Consider the following 23,984-nt stretch of genomic DNA (forward strand, 5'->3'; position numbering starts at 1 on the left):
TGACATTCTGTGCCTGCAAGAAACCTGGATGGCGAAACAAGATCTGGATAAGTTGAACACTCTACACATGAACTTCCATGGGGCTGGAGAGTCCACTACTGACCTCAGTACGAGGCTGGTTCGGGGTAGGATAGCTGGTGGTGTAGCTATACTGTGGAACATCAAATATGACTCGCTGGTGAAGGTGGTGCGTCTAAATGTTGACTGGGCCATAGGGCTAGAGTGTAATTATAATGAAAAGAAATTTACTGTCTTAAATGTTTATACACCGTATGAATCATATGAGCATGAGGACGAGTTTCTGAACAGGTTAGCTTTTATTCAGTCCTTTATAGAGGACAACAGCTCATCTTGTGTCTACGTCATGGGTGATTTTAATGCTGACATGTCAGATAGCAAATCTTTATTTGCAGCACACCTGCAGCAGTTTTGTAATGAGTCTAAATTAATTCTATCGAGTAAAGAAAGCTCTGTTGCCTGACACAAGTTTTACCTATGTTAGTGAAGCGTGGCACACAACATCTTGGTTAGACCATATTGTGACCACAGCTGATGCTCATGCCTCACTGGAAAAGGTGGAATTTGTTATGAACTTGCCACCTCTGATCACATACCTATTGCTGCACGGTTAAATGTTGAGAATGTCCCCCTGCTGTCCAGTAATAATAATGCTGCTTCCTCAAGTAAACTGGACTGGTCAAAACTGAGCAGTGATGCTATGGCTGGATACTCACTGTGAACGGACAGTTTTGTAAATAATATTGCATTGCCTCAAGAGGCCCTAATGTGCTCAGATATGAATTGTAAGGATGTGCAACATGCTGAAAAACTCTGTGCCATGTATGATGTTATTGTGAAATGTCTCAATGCTTCCAGTGATCCCTTTTGTAAAATCAGACCTGGGTGGAATGAGTTTGTGGCTGAGCAGTACACTGAGGCAAGAGAGGCCTTTAGACTCTGGTCAGAGGCAGGTAGGCCTAGACAGGGGGTATTGCTAGATATGGAAAAACGCACAAATGCTAGAGTTAAGTATGCACTTCGTTTTATTAAGAAAAATGAAAACACAATGAGAGCAGACTCGCTTGCCAGGAAGCTACAGAACAACAACCTTACTAACTTCTGGAAAGAGGTCAAAGTAATGAATAACAATAAAACACCCCTACCGTCTGACATTGAAGGTGTTAGTAGCCCAGAAAAAATAGCTGAGATTTGGCGTGAGCACTACCGTAACCTTTTTAATTGTGTTAAAAGTAACCCAGTTAGAATCAATCATGAACATATTGATCTCTCTGTAGATATGGTAGTTAGGGCAGCAGATGTCTATGATGCCATCAACATGTTGGATAACAACAAAGCCTGCGGTATGGACTGCATTACTGCAGAACATCTAAAATATGCCAGCTATAAGCTCTGCCCTTTGCTTTCCATGTGCTTTAATGGTTGTCTGGTTCATGGTGTCCTGCCAAATGATATTATGTCTGTAATGTTAGTGCCTGTGCTTAAAGACAAGGCTGGTAAGCTCAACAGTATTGACAATTATCGACCTATTGCATTAGCCAGTATCTTGTCTAAAGTATTGGAGAGAATACTGTTAACAAAGCTAGAAATGTATGTCCTTACTACTGACAATCAGTTTGGGTTCAAAAGAAAACATGGAACTGACCTGTGTATCTATGCTCTTAAAGAGATTGTGTTCAGGTACACAAGCCTGAATTCATCTGTATTCCTATGTTTTATTGATGCGTCCAAGGCATTTGATAGAATTAATCATGAACAATTGTTTGTAAAATTGCTAGATAGAGGTGCCCCTAAATTTTTAGTGAGAATTTTAATGTTTTGGTATGCCCATCAAACGTTTCAGGTTAACTGGGACAATGTTGTATCTGCTCCATTCTGTGTTAGTAACGGAGTGCGGCAAGGAGGAATTTTGTCTCCTATTTTATTTAATGTTTATATGGATGAATGATCAAATCAGTTAAATAGGTTAAAAACTGGCTGTCTTGTGGGCAACACTGGTTAATCATCTTATGTATGCAGATGACCTGGTCCTGCTCTGTCCATATAGTGCTGGGCTGCAGCAGATGTTGAAGGTGTGCTCTCAGTATGGCCTTGATTATGACATAAAGTATAACGCTAAGAAAATCCGCATAATGATAGTTAGAAGCGCTGATGACAGGAAATCAACTTTTCCGACCTTTTATTTGTCAGACAGTCCTCTTGCTGTGTGTGAGGAAATTAAATACCTAGGTCATGTCATATCCGATGACTGGACGGATGACAAAGACCTCTACCGACCACGCTGTAAAATTTATTTTCAAGCTAACATGCTTATAAGGAAGTTTTCTATGTGCTCTGACTCTAAGTGTTCCCTGTTCAGAACCTACATCACACCGTTATATACTGCTCAATTTTACTTCGGAGTCACGTGAGTGACTACGTGAAGAACCCCGCTTACGACGCATGCGTGTCATATCGCATACACGCATTGAACGAGTCGCACCTGGGGAGGACGTCCCCTTGAACGGGAGAACTGAAAAAGCCGACGGACGGCAGGTAAATGACTCTGCATTTCACCCTGTGTAGGAAATGGACAGAGCAACGCGTAGAAAAGCTGTAAAGAAGCTGCAGGACGTCAGTGGCGAAGGTGCCGGGGACCTGCAGCAGCAGCCGCCGGCACAGGCAACTTGTATGGAGACATCAGCTGTGCCGGATTTAAACCCCGCGCCGGGAAAATCAAATTCTAGACCGGCCGGGAAGGCAAAGCGCAAAGTACATCACTGCGAAAGTGATGTGCAGAAACAGCCTCCGGATAATACTTACCGATACCAGAGTAAGGATGAGCAGCTGCAGGATATAGCGCAGCCAGCAGCGGCCACTTTCGCGGAGCTGGGAAACCGGTACGAGTGGCTGCAGCATGTTCGGCCGTCAGCGACAGTTGCCGGGGAGTACCGGGACTGCGAGCAATGGCATAATTATATGGGGCGGCCGGGAGCGACCAGTGCCCGGAGGCATGGGGACCGGCTGCGGCAAAAACCGCATGCGACTAGTGCCCGAGAGCACGAAGGTCGGCAGGAGCGGTTGGATAAATTTAAACACCCGCGATCGACTAGTGCCCGAGAGTACGTAAGTCGGCTGGAGCGGTTGTTGGAGGAACTTCTCCAGAGTGGCAGGCTCCAGGATATGGACGATAGCCACAGTGGCAAAGGTGTAAGTCCCTCAGCAGATTACCATAAAGGGCTGCTTGACATTTCATCCTCCTCGGAAGAGGGTGTTGAAGGGCTGCCTGTGTCAGATTCTGAACTAGAGATGGACCCACATTCCCATATGGAGGACGAAGAAACCAAGTTGCTGGACATGGTAGGGCAATACTTTCAGCAAGAACAGACTGGCAAAGATCTAGAGGCCAGGATGGCTGTCAGCATTGAGTACATGTCTACGCACCACCTGCAAGCCAATACCTTTGCTGAGGTGTTGGCAAGTCATTTACCTCCGGGAAATTGTGGGGCTCTGAATGTGGCCAGTGTTAACCGAAGTATTTGGAGACACGTTGGTCAGGCAATCAGGAGTCAGGATATAAAAATTCAAAACGCTCTGAAAGGTCTCTCGGCGGGCATAACAGCCTTGGGCCGTACGCTAGAGAACGTAGACATGACGAATGACCATAAAGATGCTTTAGCGCTTTTTTGCAACGTTCAATTTGAACTTAATAATATAAGGAAAGGGGCTATTCAGCCAGCTCTGGATCCAAAGTTTGCAATCCTGTGCAAGCAAAAAGCTATAAAACCCCAAACCCTGTTGTTTGGGGGTGACCTATCGAAACAGGTCAAAGATTTGGAAGAGGAGGCCAAGACTTTGGGCCTAATCAGAGCGGCCAAAGGATATTTTGGCAAACGATATCAACCTTATGGGCCTCCTAAAAAAGGTAGTACTTATACTTATAGTACTAGAAATTGGAGAGAGGCCAGAGGTAACCAGCAGCAGCGGCCTTTTTTAGGGGTTGGCCCGGGACGCCCACTGTGGAAAATGCGCAAGCCTCCACTTCAACATCTACCCCACCCTCAACCTCAAGGCCCTCCGCAACCACGGTTGAAACCAAGAAAGTAACTAAATTTCCACCGATAACCATGGAGGTAGGTGGGTCTGTGCCTCCAGAATTAATAAGGAGCACGGAAGTTGGAGGGAGGTTGCAATTTCATTTGGAAGCATGGTGTAATATAACTATGGACAGATATATCCTTAGCAGTATTAAGGGACATCTGATAGAGTTTATACACATACGAAAACCTCCAGTACAACATACACCGGACAGAATATACATGCTTACCAAATTAGAACAAGCTAAAGCTCACATAGAACTACAAAGGTTGTTCACTAAAGGAGTAATTGAAATGACCAAACATGAACAACAGGAATTTGTTTCAAACATATTTATTAGACATAAGAAAGATGGGGGTTGCCGTATTATTATTGATTTATCAACGCTTAACAATTTTGTACAATATGTTCATTTTAAAATGGATACTTTTAGCACTGCTACGGAGTTAGTTTTAGCGGGCTACTTTATGGCAAGTATTGATCTTCAAGATGCTTACTATACGATACCCATCAGAGGTGAACACAGGCGGTTTTTGAAATTTAACTGGATGGGACAGCTGTGGCAATACAAGGCGCTACCAAACGGTCTAACATCAGCCCCTAGATTATTTACAAAAATTCTGAAACCAGCTATGGCATTGCTTAGACAACAAAACTATAGAGTAATGGCATATTTGGATGATATCTTTATTGTGGGGAAAACTTATGAATTGGCTAGTCAGGCAGTGGTTGCCACAAAACAACTGTTGGAACATCTGGGATTCATTATCCATCCAATTAAGTCAAAATTAACACCATCTACTAATATTGATTACTTAGGGTTCACCATTAACACACTTGATATGTTAGTGACTTTACCTATAGGGAAAGCTACGGAGTTACAAAAGGATTGCACAGAGCTTATTAATACCTTTAAACCATCCATCAGACGGGTAGCCAGGATTATTGGGAAAATTGTAGCCACGTTTCCTGCCATTCAATTTGGACGATTACATTACCAAAATTTACAGAGAGAAAAAATTAGAGCACTCAAAAATAATAGAGGCCATTTTGATAGGCCAATGGAGCTAACAATTGAAGCCATAAAAGAACTACAATGGTGGGAACACAATGTTAAGTATAGCTCCAACCCAATAGTTTTTCCCAACCCATCTATGGTATTGCAAACAGATGCCAGTGCAATTGGTTGGGGTGCAACGGATACCATCTCGAGCTGTGGAGGGAGATGGAATATACAAGAAACTAACCTACTTAACACTAAGGGTATAAATTACTTAGAAATGTTGAGTGCGTTTTATGGTCTAAAATCTTATTGCTCGGGAATGAAACACCAGCATGTTAGATTGCAGATAGATAATACCACGGTGGTGGCATATATAAATCATATGGGTGGAAATATATCAACATCCTGTGATGAGTTAGCAAACTCTATTTGGCAATGGTGCATCCAAAGGAATATTTGGTTATCAGCTACGTATCTACCAGGGATACTTAATTTAGTGGCAGACACCAGGTCACGAAAATTTAATGAAAATACGGAATGGATGTTAGATAGAACGATATTTGCAAAAATCACAGCAAAGTATGGAATGCCGGATATTGATCTTTTTGCATCCAGGTTAAATCATCAATTACCAAGGTATGTATCATGGGAACCAGATCCTGGGGCAGAAGCTACAGATGCATTCTCACTGCACTGGGGGAAATGGTTCATTTATGCATTTCCTCCTTTCTGCCTCATCAATCGGGTACTACGGAAAATTCAACAAGATTCGGCATCTGGGATTCTCATAGTACCTGATTGGCCTACCCAACCATGGTTCTCAGTGCTACAGGATTTGGTGCTAACAGCATGTAGTATTTTAAGACATAGTCCTCAGTTGCTTGTGCATCCGGTGACTCAGGATAGCCATCCTTGCCATAATTATCTGAATTTATTGGTTTGTAGACTCTGAAAGACCTGCTTCGGGACATGGGTCTATCTGATAGAACTGTGGACATGATCACAGCAGCACAGAGAACTTCGACTCAAAAACAGTATTTATGTCATATTAAGAAATGGACTAAGTACTGCCAGAATAACAATCTGGACCACAGGAAGATGGATGTTCCAGCTATGCTAGAATTTCTCACCAGCCTGCACTATGAAGGACTCAGTTACAGCACGGTGAATAGTGCTAGAAGTGCATTGTCGACTTATCTATGGCAAGGCACAGATAGACAGGCTGTGGGCTCACATCCTCTAGTAGTAAAACTGTTACGAGGCATCTTTAACACCAACCCACCAAGGTCTAGATACAGCCAAATCTGGGATGTGAGTGTAGTCCTAACCATGCTAAGGAATTGGTCGCCGGCTACAGCTTTAACTCTAAAAAAACTCATTATGAAAATGGTAATGCTAATGGCGCTGGTCACAGTGCAAAGGGTCCAGTCATTGCAGAAATTAAGATTGGATAGCTTGACTGTGGCGACAGGAACGTTGATATTTGTGATCCAGGACCTTATTAAGCAAAATAGACCAGGATCAGCGGGTCAGGTCATAGAATTCATAGCCTATCCGGAGGACGAACGCCTCTGTGTAGTGAAACACATTATGTTATATATTGACAAAACAGTGGACACTAATGTATTCAAATCTCACTCCACCAGGGCTGCAGCTACATCGGCAGCTAATCGCCTTGAGGTATCGATGGACCAAATCCTCAGGACTGCAGGATGGTCATCAGAGCAAACGTTTCAGAGATTTTACAACAAACCAGTTAGGAATGAAGGAACGTTTTCGGGGAAAATTTTAAGTTCTATATAATTTATACCTGAAGCTTACAAGGTTTATGATTTGATTTAATAAATATTATTTATCATTTACGTATAAAAATTGGTATGAATGTATTTCTTGAATATCAGTAACAATTTCTCCCAAACTACCAAGGCAGTTGTGAAGCATGGACTCGTTCCACGGCATGAGGTCACAGAGCTTTGAAATCTTCACGTAGTCACTCACGTGACTCCGAAGTAAAATAGTAAGATTAAACGAGAACTTACCAGTTTGAAGTTTGATCTTTATTTTATGAGGAGGAACGTTGAGGGAATACGTGCCCTCCGCTCCCACCCTCATATCGTCATTTCTTAAACTGGTATCTCTTTAATAATCTTACTATCTTAGGTCATTATAGTGTATCTGTGACCTCACACCGCTGCTTTGAAGGATGACACGCATGCGTCGTAAGCGGGGTTCTTCACGTATTCCCTCAACGTTCCTCCTCATAAAATAAAGATCAAACTTCAAACTGGTAAGTTCTCGTTTAATCTTACTATTGTGGTCTAACTATAAGAAAAAGAGTATGCAGAGGCTCAAGGTAGCATACAATGATGCAATGAGGTTGCTGCTTCGTGTCCCTAGGTGGCATAATGCCAGTCAATTGTTTGTGTCCAATAGAGTGCCAACCTGTGAGGCACTCTTAAGACAGCTGATGTTTAGTTTTATGTGTCGCCTGGACAAGTCAGAGAACCACATAATTGAAGCCCTAGTCAGCCCTCTGAAAAGCTGCTATAGATTCACTTCTAGGCTAAGATGGCATTGGTGCAATAGCTTGTATATCTTATAGGCTAATATGCAATTTTATATGTATTTTTGTATCTCCTTATACTGTATGATGTGTTATATGGACCTGTGTCTGAAATAAAGCTTTATTATTATTTATTATTATTAACACTATCCTACACACACTAGGGACATTAACACTATCCTACACACACTAGGGACCCAGATCTGAGAGCTTGGTAACCAGCTTGGAGGGGATGATCGTATTAAATGCCGAGCTGTAATCAATGAATAACAGCCTGACATATGAGTTTTTGTTGTCCAAGTGGTCCAGAACGGAGTGGAGAGCCAGCGAGATCGCATCCACCGTTGATCTGTTGTGGCGGAACTGCAGTGGGTCCAGGTTTTTGTCGAGGTAGGAGTTGATATGCGCCATAATCAACTTCTCAAAGCACTTCATCACCACAGACGTTAGTGCCACTGGTCGATAGTCATTGAGGCACGTCACCTTACTCTTGGGCACTGGTATAATTTGTGCCATTTTAAAGCAGATGGGAACCTCAGACCTCAGAAGTGAGAGGTTGAAAATGTCCGTAAAAACTCCAGCCAGTTGGTCCGCACAGGTGTTTAGAACACGACCAGGTATACCAGCAGGTCCAGGCTTGTTCCAGGTTCCCCCCCCCCCCCCCCCCCCCCCCCCCCCCCAAGTCCCCCCTTTGTCCTTTCCCCTCCCACATAGCAGCATCTCCATGCTGGCTCCTTCCCTCGTTCCTGCCCTCATTCCCACGTCCATCCTCCTCGCTATCATCGAACACTGCCAGCTCCTCTCCTGATGCCACTGTGGGTCCTGGCTGTCCAGCTCTGCCTCAGCTCCAGTGGGACCACACTCATAAAGAGATAGTGTGCATGCACCAGAGGCCTGGTCTGGGAGAGTTTATTTTTTTAGTTTAGTTCAGAGATACACCGAGCCCGCGCCGACCAGCGATCCCCGCACACTAACACCATCCTACACACACTAGGGACAATTTACATTTTCACCAAGCCAATTAACCTACAAACCTGTACATCTTTTATCCGGAGTACCTGGAGAAAACCCACGCAGGTCACGGGGAGAACGTACAAATTCCATACAGACAGCACCCGTAGTCAGGATTGAACCCGGGTCCCTGGCGCTGTGAGGCAGCAACTCTACCCGCTGCACCACCGTGCCACCTGTCAGCTTTATTCCAATGTGCCCACATCAACATTATGTAACTACTCCCCCAAAGAATAAATCACTATTTGAAGATTGCAAGGATGAAAAGAATGAAAGCAATACCGTCTTGTGTTTGAGGAGATAAAACTGTCAATAAAACCATCCCTGGCAGTTTAGAGTCATAGTGTATTGTGCGGTACTTCCCTCTCCCATAGAAAAGGTATAGAAGTGTGAAAACCCACACCTCCAGATTCACAGATGCTGCCTGTCCCACTGACTTACTCCAGCACTTTGTGTCTATCTTTAGTCTAAACCATCATCTGCAGTTCCTTCCTACACATTTTGTCTGCTCCACTGTGACATCTCCTCGAGGTATTCAAGAAGGAACTGCAGATGCTGGAAGATCGAAGGTACACAAAAATGCTGGAGAAACTCAGCGGGTGCAGCAGCATCTATGGAGCGAAGGAAATAGGCGACGTTTCGGGCCGAAACCCTTCTTCAGACTCTGTCTCCTCGAGGTATGTCCACTTTGAGGAAGTTCTCCTCCTCTCTCTGACCAGAGTTCTGCATCATCCTCTCTCACTGCTCCCCGATTCCTCCTGCTCTCCGATTCTACGACCACGTTTTAACCCAAACTCGCTACACAGCCAGGTGTATTTTCTTGCTGCTTGCCTGCACATTCCCACCTAACACATAACAGTAGCCTGTTTCCTTTATCATCGTTACTGTTTTGCATATCTTTCATTCATTGCTCTATATCTCTCTACATCACAGTCTATATCTCTCGTTTCCCTTTCCCCTGACTCTGTCTGAAGAAGGGTCTCGATCCGAAACATCACTCATTCCTTCTATCCAGAGATGCTGCCTGTCCCGCTGAGTTACTCCAGCATTTTGTGTTCAACCTTATGGAAATGTTTACATATCAAAATTGCTATATATATACATTCTTCCCAGCTGTTTTCAGGCAACTGAACCATCCTACCACAACCAGAGTGCAGTGCTGAACTACTATCTACCTCACTGGTGACCCTCGGACTATCTTTGATCGGACTTTACTGGCTTTACCTTGCACCAAACTTTATTCCCTTAACATGTATCTAAACACTGTAAATGGCTCGATTGTAATCATGTATTGTCTTTCCTCTGACTGGATAGCACGCAACAAACGCTTTTCACTGTACCTCGGTACACGTGGCAATAAACTCAAGTGGCCTGACCTGAGCTGTGATATGTCAATGCAGAGCCACAGTCACACATGGGGCAATAGAGCCAGTGTTTCGACCAGCTGCCTCTCACCACTGGAGTGCACGTTCCACAACTGAACACAAGACTCAGCCTCTGGTGGAATAATGGAATATGGGTATTGATCACTGAGTCACAGCACATGAAACATTTAATACTTAAACTCCATCTTCAATACACATTTAATGCAGAAGTCCAGACACCACAGACTGAATTAGAAATCAGTAACTAAAGGTAAGTGTTGCGAGATGGTTATCACTTCTCGTGACGGCCTCATGGTTTTGTAACTCACTCATGGGCATCTATTATTCCAGATGTAATTTCCTGTCAGCTTCAAGTGGATGACACAGAGATTGATATTCTCATGCAAGATTGTCCTTCTGTGCAAAGACAACCAGGGAAGAATTTTAATAAGCAAATGTGTTCCAGTACATGGGCATGCAGGATTTCTAGAGTGGTGAGCTGGCTGAATCTTCCGTTACAGATACTAATGCATTAGGTTTTAATTGAAGATCCGAGTCATGAAATGGTGCAAACAAGAATGATTTATTATCATTCTGTTATCAATGGAAAATGCCCATGGACGTGTGGCAGGTGGTTAGCCGATCTAGAACTGGTATCAATAGAGGGTGGTGGGTGTATGGAACAAGCTGCCAGATGAGGTCGTTGAGGCTGGGACTATCCCAACGTTTAAGAAACATTTAGACAGGTACATGGATAAGAGGGGTTTCGAGGGATATGGGTCAAATGCGGGCAGGTGGGACTAGTGTAGCTGGGACATGTTGGCCGGTGTGGGCAAGTTGGGCCGAAGGGCTTGTTTCCACACTGTATCACTCTATGACTCGTGTAGCTGGGACATGTTGGCCAGTATGGGCAGGTTGGGCCGAAGGGCCTGTTTCCACACTGTATCACTCTATGACTAATAGAGGACTGTGTCTACATTTACAAGTAGAAAGCAGGCAGATAAACAAGTGGATCTACACTGGCAGCAGCAGCAGCAAATCATTTGGTCTTCAAGCTTCGACCCTTGTCTCCTTCATTAAACTTGGAAACATTGTGATCCAATTAAGTTCTGTCCATTAATTTCTGCAGCCCATTGCACTGCTGGAGTTGTGTCCTGTGCCTTGCTGGAAAACTTTTAATTCTCAAGTGTGAAGGCTGATAGACTCAAAGTGCTGGAGTAACTCAGCGGGTCAGGCAGCATCTGTGGAGAACATGAGAATGTGGAGAACCTACTGGGGACTTTAGTAGAGGCAGTGAGAACCTACTGGGGACTTTAGTAGAGGCAGTGAGAACCTACTGGGGACTTTAGTAGAGGCAGTGAGAACCTACTGGGGACTTTAGTAGAGGCAGTGAGAACCTACTGGGGACTCCACAGTGAGAACCAACTGGGGACTCCACAGTGAGAACCTACTGGGGACTCCACAGTGAGAACCAACTGCATTTTCTACTCGTATTAGTACTCGTTACAAATAAATGCTTGGAGCAAGTCCCAGAAAATGTCATAACAAAAGTGCAGAAATTGTGCAGCACAAGAATTAATTTGCAGCGATTTCCTCTGGTCCCATATTCCATGTCACTAATCTAGTTACTGCACTGAATAGCTGGCATCACGAACACCAGAAACCTGGTAGTGTTTAGCAGCTCCCTCTGCCAAGGGGATTTATAGCGGGGATGTTTTCTAACACTTGCAAATACTTGTATATTTTTGGTAAAGTATAGCGTGTGAGAACCAAAGGCATTTATAGCCTTAACTGCTGCATTAACTAAGGAACATACAGTAAGCTCTAGTCAAGGTTGAGGAAATTATATTACAGCTTTTTGTAATTAGAACAGAATGTGAAGACGTGGTAACATGTTGCTGAAGCTTATTCCCAAATGCCAACAAGACTATATATTCTGCTATACTTGCACAAAAGGTTATCCAGACTCTGCTGCAAAAGCAAGGACATAACTCCCTCTGGCTGCCCATTGTTCTGGCTGCATCCAGCACCGGACATCGTCCAATGGAGAGGAGAATGAGCACTTCCCATTGAACGGTTCAGGTCATCTTGCATTGGTCTCATCGCCCAAAGCTGCAGGAATAAAATGCAACATGCAGATATTTGAATCAATTGTTTACTATTCATGAAGTTTATTTTATTAAAAACGTGCATGTATTGTTCACAGTACATCCTTACATTCTAATATCCTCACATATGGTACGATTGCTTTCATAGGTCGAGGTGTTGAGGAAGAGTCAGGCCACATGTGGAGTATTGCGTGTAGTTCTGGTCACCTCCATTACAGGAAGCATGTGGAGGCTTTGGAGATGGTGCAGAAGTGGTTTACCAGAGTGATGCCTGGATTAGAGGGTTTCAGCTACAGGGAGAGGATGCAGAGGTGGTTTACCAGTGATGCCTGGATTAGAGGGTTTCAGCTACAGGGAGAGGGTGGAGACGGTGCAGAAGTGGTTTACAGGAATGACACCTAGTTTAGGGGGGGTACAAGCTACAAGAACAGGTTGGACAGACTTGGGATTGTTTTCTCAGGAACTCTGGACGTTACAAACAGACCTGATAAAAGGACATAAAATGATGAGAGAAAGATAGGGTAGACAGTCAGAACCTTTTTCCCAGGATGGAAAAATCAAATACTTGAGAGCACAGCTTTAACATGAGAGGTTAAGTTTAAAGGAGATGTGCGGGACAGGTTTTTATTTACACAGAGGGTGGTGGGTGCCTGGAACGCGCTGCCAGGGGTGGTGGTGGAGGCAGATACAGTAGTGGCATTTAAGAGACTTTTGAATGTGCACATGGATATGGAGGGAATGGAGGGATATGGATCACGTGCAGGCAGATAAGAGATGGTATTGGCATCATGTACAGCACGGACATTGTGGGCCGAAGGGCCTGTTCACATGCTGTACAGATCTATGTTCTTTCTTGTTCTCAGAATGTTGCCTTGTTGAGAGGTGTGAGTTTCTGTCGCTCATCTTACTCGTGGGCATCTTGCTCAGGTCATCATTAGCTCCTTCAATGTTAAATAAACAGATCCAAGAGAGGGCCATCCTTGACCGATCACTGACCTTCTGCGACTATCTGCAGAGGTTTGTGACAGTGGAGGCCATAAACCCACAGACACAATCGAGTGACAGAATCAAAGAGCCTCCTTGCATGCTGGTCTTCTGTCTCCCATCTGGACCGAGTGGATGCGGAGAGGATGTTTCAACTAGTGGGAGAGTCTAGCCAGAGCATGGTGAATCTGTGGAACATTGCCACAGACGGCTGTGGAGGCCAAGTCAGTGGATATTTTTAAGGCAGAGATAGATAGGTTCTTTATTAGTACGGGTGTCAGGGGTTATGGGGAAAAGGCAGGAGAATGGGGTTAGGAGGGAGAGATAGATCAGCCATGATTGAATGTCGGAGTAAACTCGATGGGTTGAATGGCCTAATTCTGCTCCTATCACCTATGAACATGACCTCAGACAGCCTTGATCACATTGAATGGCGGTGCTGGCGCGAAGGGCCGAATGGCCTCCTCCTGCACCTATTGTCTACTGTCTACTGTCTATTGTCTATTGTCTACTGTCTATTGTCTATTGTCTACTGTCTATTGTCTACTGTCTATTGTCTACTGTCTATTGCCTACTGTCTATTGTCTACTGTCTATTGTCTATTGTCTACTGTCTATTGTCTACTGTCTACTGTCTGTCTATTGTCTACTGTCTGTCTATTGTCTACTGTCTATTGTCTACTGTCTATTGTCTACTATCTACTGTCTACTGTCTACTGTCTACTGTCTATTGTCTATTGTCTACTGTCTACTGTCTATTGTCTATTGTCTACTGTCTATTGTCTATTGTCTACTGTCTACTGTCTACTGTCTATTGTCTACTGTCTATTGTCTATTGTCTACTGTCTACTGTCTACTGTCTATTGTCTATTGTCTACTGTCTACTGTCTACTGTCTATTGTCTATTGTCTACTGTCTATTGTCTATTGTCTACTGTCTACTGTCTACTGTCTATTGTCTACTGTCTACTGTCTACTGTCTATTGTCTACTGTCTATTGTCTATTGTCTACTGTCTACTGTCTACTGTCTATTGTCTACTGTCTATTGTCTACTGTCTATTGTCTATTGTCTACTGTCTACTGTCTACTGTCTATTGTCTACTGTCTACTGTCTACTGTCTATTGTCTACTGTCTATTGTCTACTGTCTATTGTCTACTGTCTATTGTCTATTGTCTACTGTCTGTCTATTGTCTACTGTCTGTCTATTGTCTACTGTCTACTGTCTATTGTCTACTGTCTATTGTCTACTGTCTATTGTCTACTGTCTATTGTCTACTGTCTATTGTCTACTGTCTACTGTCTATTGTCTATTGTCTACTGTCTATTGTCTACTGTCTACTGTCTACTGTCTATTGTCTACTGTCTATTGTCTATTGTCTACTGTCTACTGTCTATTGTCTACTGTCTATTGTCTACTGTCTATTGTCTACTGTCTACTGTCTATTGTCTACTGTCTATTGTCTATTGTCTACTGTCTACTGTCTACTGTCTACTGTCTATTGTCTACTGTCTATTGTCTACTGTCTACTGTCTATTGTCTACTGTCTATTGTCTATTGTCTATTGTCTACTGTCTACTGTCTATTGTCTACTATCTACTGTCTATTGTCTACTGTCTATTGTCTACTGTCTATTGTCTACTGTCTATTGTCTACTGTCTATTGTCTATTGTCTACTGTCTACTGTCTACTGTCTATTGTCTACTGTCTATTGTCTACTGTCTATTGTCTATTGTCTACTGTCTACTGTCTATTGTCTACTGTCTACTGTCTACTATCTACTATCTACTGTCTATTGTCTACTGTCTATTGTCTACTGTCTACTGTCTACTGTCTATTGTCTATTGTCTACCGTCTACTGTCTACTATCTACTATCTACTGTCTATTGTCTACTGTCTATTGTCTACTGTCTATTGTCTACTGTCTATTGTCTATTGTCTACTGTCTATTGGCAGCTCTCCTGCTTGGTCAGTGAGCCACCATCTAAACTCAATGATGTGCAGGTGAGCGTGTAGGCAGCTTTCAGAATCTTAACGTCAACTCCAACTCCATAGCTCCTGGTGTAAAATGTTGCTGCTCCTCACATCCGTCAGAGAGGGGTGTGGACCATCTGTAACTGACCAACCATTGACACCACCTCAGTCCTCAATGGGCCCGTTCTCTCCGGCAACCCTCTCTCAACCCATTCCTCCCACCTCATCTATTTGAACAGCAATGACCAATGGATGTAAGTCTGAACTGACAACATTGGTCAACACAAACTTACTCCAACTCCAACTCAGCTCCGCTGTCAACACCGTCCAAGGCTTTGGGTGTTTGAAATAACAAACACAAAGGAACTCTAATCTGGCAAGTCAAACGCTCCTCTACCTATCAATGTAACAATCCAAATCAAACATTGACGAGAACATCCCCATTGCCAGGGTGAGACCACGCACAAACAGGAGGAACTGCACCACATATTCTGCTTGGGTAGTTTGCAACTCGAGGGTGTGAACGCTTGATACTACCCTACCAACTGTCCCCCTCCCTCACTTCCCATCCCCATATTTGTCCCCACTCTGTTCCCTGTGCTCCACATGGATGCTCCACCTTCTACCTTTGTTCCGTCCTCTGGATACATCTTACACCTTATCTCCTTATCTCACTTTTCATCTCTGATCTTGGTCCAACGATCTGCCAATCACTATTTTTTTCACTACACCTTGGCCTGGATACAAAACTGAACGGTGATATTTTTGAGTTAAACTACCTCTGGAACATTGCTATTCAAAGTCTTAGACAGGTTGAACAATAAAAACAGTTCCAGCCAGATTCAAATCCCTCAGAATAAATGTGATAAATATGTGTAAACATTATGAACAGAATGTTTCAAGAAACATGTTGAAAATGTAACAGTTATACAAATAATGAAAAACAACAAAATATTTGCTCACGTTTTATTGCCAGCAATGTGTTTCCATGGCAACATGCGACGGATGTGATGAAGTAGGGGTTGTTTTCATCCAAGTGTAATTGTTTGGGGATTCCAGTGTGGTCTTCCTTCCTCCCCAGCCGTCCTCTGGCCCCCTTTCCCCAGGTGTACACCTCACCTTCTGGTAAAGTAAACAGCGATTAGATTAACTAGCATTCTGCAGCGAGCAACTGACCAGACCAGACACTACTTTGTGTTCAAGAGAATTCTTCAGTCTTCCACTTGCATGTCTTCCAATTGGAAAAACCAATCGCTATGCTAGAATTTTAGACACACAATACTGGAGTAACTCAGTGGGTCAGGCAGCATCTGTGGAGAACATGGATAGGTGACGTTTCACAGAGTGCTGGAGTAACTCAGCGGTTCAGGCAGCATCTGTGGAGAACATGGATAGGTGACGTTTCACAGAGTGCTGGAGTAACTCAGCGGGTCAGGCAGCATCTGTGGAGAACATGGATAGGTGATGTTTCACAGAGTGCTGGAGTAACTCAGCGGGTCAGGCAGCATCTGTGGAGAACATGGATAGGTGACGTTTCACAGAGTGCTGGAGTAACTCAGCGGGTCAGGCAGCATCTCTGAAGAGAAGGAATGGGCAATGTTTCAGATTGAAACGCTTCTTCAAACTCTTCTTCAAACTGAAGAAGGGTCTCAACCTTAAACGTCACCCATTCCTTCTCTCTGGAGATGCTGCCTGTCCCGCTGAGTTACTCCATTTTGTGTGTATCTTCGGTGTAAACCAGCACCTGCAGTTCCTTCTGCACATGAATTAAGAATGATATAATTTAAGTTTGAAACTTGTCTTGAATTTAAACAAGGCCAATTGTGTGCGTATTAGTTGATTGAAGATGACTGAAAAATTACATTAAAAGGTTTGCCAGCAGTTAATGCAATGTCAACTATTTAAATATGCACTTCTTTTAATTTTCAATTACCAACTGCACAGAAAAACTCCTCCATCAACTGCCAACTTAGGTAAGAAAAGAATCAGGTTAAAAGAGACACAACTTTGCCACAAGTCACAAATGTGAGCAGGACAAGTTACAAAACCGGGGCGTGCAAAGAAGCAAATGTATTAGTGGATGCAAAATATAGAAAGAAATAAAGAATATATAACAGCTTCCAGCTTAACAACATCCTTCCTATAACAGGGTGACCAAAACTGAACAGAGTACTCCAGGTGCAGCCTCACCAATGTCTTGCACACAGCTCCATGTACACTCAATATTGTGACTGATGAACCAATGTACCAAAAACCTTGTTGACCACCCAAACTATGTGCAACACCAGTTTCAAGGAGTGATGTGAGTGTATTACTAGATCCCTCTGCTCTGCAACACTGTCCAGGGTCCTGCCATTCGCTGGGTAGGCCCTGAGCTGGTTTTATTTCCCACAATTGGACAATGGGACAAGGCATACCCAGGGGTTGTGACCGATGGGTCTATACCTCGTGTGGTACAAACCATTCTGTGAGGTGGACAACCTCCCTTCTATTGACTCCATCTACATTTCACGCTGCCTCGGCAAGGCCAGCAGCATCATCAAGGACCATTCTCACCCTAGCAACTCCCTCTCCTCCCCTCTCCTATCAGGCAAGAGGTACAGAAGTGTGAAAACGCACAACTCCAGATTCAGGGACAGTTTCTTCCCAGCTGTTATCAGGCAACTGAACCATCCTACCACAACCAGAGAGCAGTCCTGAACTACTATCTACCTCATTGGTGACCCTCGGACTATCTTTGATCGGACTTTGCTGGCTTTACCTTGCACTAAACATTATTCCTTTATCCTGTATCTGCACACTGTAAATGGCTCGATTGTAATCATGTATTGTCTTTCCGCTGACTGGTTAGAACGCAACAAAAGCTTTTCACTGTACCTCGGTACACGTGACAATAAACTCAACTCAAACAATGTCAGACTGTTGCCTGAGCAGCCCCCCAAAGAATGTTAACGACCTGAATGGGTTTTCATGACAATTGGTAGTTTCTATGATCATCAGTACTGAGTCTAGTTGGTGTTTTATTAACTAAATGAGTTTGGTCACTGAAAGGCTGTCAGAGGTTACGGGGAGACTGGCAGGAGAATGGGACTGAGAGGGAGAGATGTAAGCGCTAGCTTGACGAAGGTAGAAAAACACATACACACATACGGACGGACACACACACACACACAGCTTTTATAGGTATATAGATGGATATATGATCTGTATCTACAGTATGTGTATATGTGAGTATGTGTGTATATACACACACAATGAACTATTTGTTCTCGTTTATTATATAGTTTACAATGTGCTATGTTTACATATTGTTTGTGCTGCTGTCATCTATCTGGGACACATCTATCTATCTGTTCTATCTGGGACACATGGCAATGAAACACTCTGGACTCTTGACTCTTTTTCTGTGTGTGTTCTGGACATAAATCACACACAGGCTGGACATGTTTTGCTCTCTGGTCACGGCCAATGCAATCAGTTAACAGTGTAAATCCTCAAGGACTTCACAGAGGTGTACAATTTAATGGCCTTGCAACATCAGAGCAGCTCTGGAGCCCAGGCCAGAAACGGCATTTTCTCTCAATGATTTGTAAACATCTCCCGATTTATATGATCTTTTCTACTGACATTTATGGCTTCTCTTTGTGTTTCATTGAAGAGAAACTTGCTGCGGAGAATGATTAATGACTAGGTTGTTCATAACCTTCCTCCACAGTTATGAAATGTCATCGCTCATACAGCCAAAACATTACAAAATACTAATCCCAGGAATTCAATATTGGAGCAATGGTTATAACCTCACTCTGCCTCGGCAAGGCCGGCCACATAATCAAGGACCAGTCTCACCCCGGTCACTCCCTCTTCTCCCATCACCCATCGGGTAAGGGGTACTAAAGTGTGAAAACGCACACCTCCAGATTCAGGGACAGTTCCTTCCCAGCTGAACAGTCCACTCACCAACTAGACAGCGGTCCTGACCTCCCATCTACCTCATTGGAGACAGTCGAACTATCTTTAATTGAACGTTATTGGGCTTTATTTTGCACTAAACTTTATTTCCTTTATCCTGTATCTGTACACTGTTGACGGCTTAATTATAATCATGTACAGTCTTTCCGCTGACTGGATAGCAAGCGACAGAATGCTTTTGACTGTACCTCGGTACACGGGGAAATAATAAGCGTTAGATCTGAGCTCTCTGATTATTGCCGTTTACAATAACTGCCAGCAGCAAAGTTAAACAGTGGGTCTTTGATGCAAATGATTTGCATTTCTGCAAATAACAACATTATCATGTTCAGCTTCATCATAATATTCTGAACAGGGTTTATTGTGAAATACGTGGTGTACAACCTCCACGAGCCATGCAGTGGTCCGATCAACTATCAGCTACTTTCAGCTATTTCAAGAAATAGGTTTATTAAGATGAGTGTTATTTTATAAGCAGGTATTTGGAGACCTATTGTAATATCAATGATTAACTGTTAATTTCACTAAATATTTATTTCATTATCATCGCTAGATGAGAATCCAATAGATGTCAGGGTTTAAACATGGTCCATCTTCCCTGTCCACTTGCCTGCTCCAATTGCCAGGGTGAAAGCATCTCCACAGGCGATCATGGTGACCTTTATCCCACGGAGCTCAGAGACCAGGTAGGGCAAGCGATTGTTGTGTCGGGTACTGGAGCCCAGTTGTCCATGCTGGTTACTGCCAAACGTGTAACATTCCCCAGTCTCTGAAAGGAGAGACATCCTCGTTAGTCCAACATCACCCTCTGATACAACCTGGATTCAATCTTTATTTACTTTAGTTTAAAGATAAAGGGCGAAACCGGCCCTTCAGCCCACCAAGTCATTGCCGACCAGCGATCTTCCGTACACTGCCTGACCCGCTGAGTTACTCCAGCACTCTGTGAAATGTCACCTATCCATGTTCTCCACAGATGCTGCCTGACCCGCTGAGTTACTCCAGCACTCTGTGAAACGTCACCTATCCATGTTCTCCACAGATGCTGCCTGACCCGCTGAGTTACTCCAGCACTCTGTGTCTAGCATGGACTGCATTGAAATTCTGTTCTCTATGTTACTGCAGTCATCATTTCATTGGTCAATGTAAAGACCTAAAATGCATTGTATTTGGGGAACACTTTCTTCTTTAATTATGCAGCTTGCTTGTAACGAATGCCAAGGTCCGTACATTAGATCTTCCAGTTCAACAACATCCCTTTGCATCATCAGCAGAAGCGAAGCTGAATGAAAACATAATTGTTATTTAATCAAGAAATTTGGATGGTCACAGATACTTGGCAGAGTGTGTTTATTCTTAGCCAGTACTGCCCGTCCCGAGTTGCCAATGCCCTGGCAACTTCTTTGGTGAAAGACACAGGGGCACTGGGTGAGTGATCACAGCAATCTATCTGCTTTCACAGTCAATCTACTGATCTCACTTTCAACTCAAACTAAATGTTACCACCCGGTTACGGTTTCAAGGTAGTGAGATGTGCAGCACATCCCCACGGCTACCACGTCAAGGAGCTGCTGCATGTTCAATATTACACTTCCAATGTTGTATATTCAGACTGCCAGCTCTGGAGTGTCGTGCTCTGCACCATCCTGTACAGGCTCTGACAGGTTACATCTTCTGACCAAAAGGCCACTCCGTTTCCAATGTAATTAATGTCTACATCTCCAGTCATAGTAGATCAGTGAAACATGGCTCTGTGCAAAAAGCTAAAGGAAAGCAGTGTCTGGATTTCAGGCTGCATGATGTGTTTAATAAATGTGGAGATGTATTCCACATCAAAAGGTTAATTGCTAGAGAACAGACACTGATTGTGGGAATATTAATTAAGACCCTGCAGACATTAGAGCTCTGGTGCGTCTGTTAACTGTTTTTTTATTCATTACCAGTATTATCCTTTATAATTTTAATTGTGAAAACAGAATTTGTCATCAGGCAAGGTAATAGAGAGAGGTGGGTCGTTACGAAGAGCAATGCTGATGAATGGTGATCTGTTATATGGAGCTGGATGCACAAAGGACATGACCACTTCAAACTGCGACAAGACTAGATTTTTAGTTTTAGTTTAGAAATACAGCGCGGAAACAGGCCGTTTGGCCCACCGCGTCCGCACCGACTAGCGATCCCCACACACTAACACTATCCTACACACACTGGGGACAATTTACAATTTACAGAATTCAATTAACATACAAACCTGTACATCTTTGTAGTGTGGGAGGAAACCGGAGCACCCGGAGAATACCTAGGCAGGTCACAGGGAGAAAGTACAAACTCCGTACGGACAGCACCTGTAGTCAGGAATGAACCTGGGTCTCTGGCGCTGTGATGCAGCAACTCACGGTCCACGGTCTACTAAGAACAGGTGTAGAGGCTGAGGTGAGGTGACAGGTGAGGGCTGCCAGAGGAGGTAGTTGAGGCAGGTTATATAACAACATTTTAAAGAGTTAGACAGGTACAAGGATAGGAAAGGTTTAGAGGGATATGGACCAAACGCAGGCAGGTGTGACAAGTGTAGATGGGGCATGGTGGTCATCATGGGCAAGTTGGGCCTGTTTTCATGGTGTATGACTCTATAACATGGTGGTTTATAGATTCAAGTACGGACCACTTTTGTTTCATGCTGATTATAGCGGTGCAAAGTAAACATGAGAAATCTGTATCAGGATTATTCACCTTGCTTTTTTAAAAACTCCTTATAAGTCAAAACATAAAGTTGTCCTAGATCACGTTATCACAATGCAGTTTAGAATCACCAAAAAGTATTTGTATTCAAACACATTCAGCTCATCCACTTATAGCACAGTGTGAAATATTGACCGATTTAGAATTTTCCAATCTTCTGCAACGGCGTCAATAATGTCTGGAATTAACTACCACTGGGGATGGTGAAAGCAGAGGGTGTTATCAATTTCTGACCGGACTGAAGAAGGGTCTCAACCCAAAACGTCACCCATTCCTTCTCTCCGGAGATGCTGCCTGTCCCGCTGAGTTACTCCAGCATTTTGTGTCTCTCGTTTCAATGTATATTGGGAGATGAGTGGATGGATTGTGAACGAATGGGTACAACAGTGACGGCAAAGCAAAATCTAGCACATTGTCGACACAAAAAGCTGCAGATGCTGGTTTACAAAAAAGGCACTAAGTCCTGCAGTGACTCAGCGGGTCAGGCAGCATCTGTGGAGAACATGGATAGGTGACGTTTCACAGAGTGCTGGAGCAACTCAACAGATCAGGCAGCATCTGTGGAGAACATGGATAGGTGACGTTTAACAGAGTGCTGGAGTAACTCAGCGGGCCAGGCAGCATCTCTGGTGAGAAGGAATGGGTGACGTTTTGAGTCGAGACCCTTCTTCAGACTCTAGATGTCAGTCTGGGCGGTACGGTGGTGCAGCATTAGAATTGCTGCCTCACAGCACCAGACACCCTGGTTCGATCCTGACTACGGGTACTGTCTGCACAGAGTTTGTACGTTCTCCCCGTGACCGCATGGGTCTTCAGCGGGCACTCCGGTTTCCTCCCACACTCCAAAGACAATAGGTGCAGGAGTAGGCCATTCAGCCCTTCAAGCCAGCACTGCCATTCAATGTGATCATGGCTGATCATCCCCAATCAGTGCCCCGTTCCTGCCTTCTCCCCATATCCCCTGACTCTGCTATCTTTAAGAGCCCTATCTAGCTCTCTCTTGAAAGCATCCAGAGAACCCGCCTCCACCGCCCTCTGAGGCAGAGAATTCCACAGACTCACAACTCTCTGTGAGAAAGTGTTTCCTTGTCTCCGTTCTAAATGGCTTACTCCTTATTCTTAAACTGTGGCCCCTGGTTCTGGACTCCCCTAACATGGGGAACATGTTTCCTGCCTCTAGCGTGTCCGAGCCCTTAACAATCTTATATGTTTGTACAGGTTTGTAGGATAATTGGCTTGGTATAAATATAAATTGTCGCTAGTGTGTGTAGGATAGTGCCAGTGTGTGTAGGATAGTGCCAGTGTGTGTAGGATAGTGCTAGTGTGTGTAGGATAGTGCTAGTGTGTGTAGGGTAGTGCTAGTGTGTGTATGATAGTGCCAGTGTGTGTAGGATAGTGCTAGTGTGTGTAGGATAGTGCTGGTGCGTGTAGGATAGAGACGGCGTTCCGGCTTTTGGCGGCGGCGACACCACCCACGGAGGTCTGCTGGACTGGAGGGCGGCATCTTCGGCCTGGATCGATCGCCTCAGCGCAGAGGGAGAACAAGGAGGGAAGAGACGGAGACTAAGACTTTGCCTCCATCACAGTGAGGATGTGCTTGGTGAACTCACTGTGGTGGATGTTTAATTTGTGTTTATTGTATGTTTTGTTATTATTGATTCTGTGTATGACTGCAGGCAACATAATTTCGTTCAGACCGAAAGGTCTGAATGACAATAAAGGATCTATCTATCTATCTAGTGTGCGGGGATTGCTGGTGGGCACGGACTCGGTGGGCCAAAGGGCCTGTTTCCGCGCTGTTTCCTAAGTCTAAATTAAACTAAACTTTAGCAGCACCGTGGGCAATGATAACACATCAGCTGCTCCTTCCTCTATGAATAGGTTCCTCAGCCCAGGCCAAAGACAAACAGTACCTGCTGCACTGTGACGTCTACTGTGACGTGCACCCCACAGCTGAGATGAGAGTGAACCTTGAGCAGTTCTCACCTGTGACTGCAGCAGAGTGCGCTGTCCCCACATCCGCGTGCACTATGTTTCCTTCACTCAGGGGATGTGACTGCACGGGAGTGAAGACGTGAACCTCCTCCACCTGACCAGAGCCATGAGTCTCCTCCTCTGTAGACACGTCATCCAGAGCCAGCTTGTTAAACCTGGGGAGCAAAGGGTTGCCGCTTA

General features: G+C 44.1%; 1 protein-coding gene and 1 long non-coding RNA gene across 3 annotated transcripts in view; one reads left to right on the top strand and one right to left on the bottom strand.

Annotated features, from left to right (window-relative positions):
* Positions 1–3,815: 3,815 nt before the first annotated feature.
* LOC116989118 lies at positions 3,816–17,584 on the top strand. The gene is made up of 3 exons (XR_004416134.1): positions 3,816–3,940; positions 8,288–8,290; positions 17,574–17,584. It is a non-coding gene; the product is annotated as an uncharacterized LOC116989118 (long non-coding RNA).
* Positions 11,865–23,984, bottom strand: part of nek8 (NIMA related kinase 8) — a 51,097-nt gene continuing 38,977 nt past the window's right edge. The window contains exons 12-15 of one of the 2 annotated variants that reach the window (XM_033046323.1): positions 23,796–23,959; positions 19,681–19,839; positions 16,065–16,223; positions 11,865–12,148 (exon numbers count right to left, since the gene is read on the bottom strand). In XM_033046323.1, the coding sequence (XP_032902214.1) occupies positions 12,120–12,148; positions 16,065–16,223; positions 19,681–19,839; positions 23,796–23,959 (511 nt within the window). In that variant the 3' untranslated portion in view covers positions 11,865–12,119. The remainder of the gene's footprint in view (positions 12,149–16,064; positions 16,224–19,680; positions 19,840–23,795; positions 23,960–23,984) is intronic. The other variant, XM_033046324.1, reaches the window with a different exon arrangement.

The sequence above is a fragment of the Amblyraja radiata genome, chromosome 28, assembly GCF_010909765.2.
Source record: "Amblyraja radiata isolate CabotCenter1 chromosome 28, sAmbRad1.1.pri, whole genome shotgun sequence".
Lineage (NCBI taxonomy): Eukaryota > Metazoa > Chordata > Chondrichthyes > Rajiformes > Rajidae > Amblyraja > Amblyraja radiata.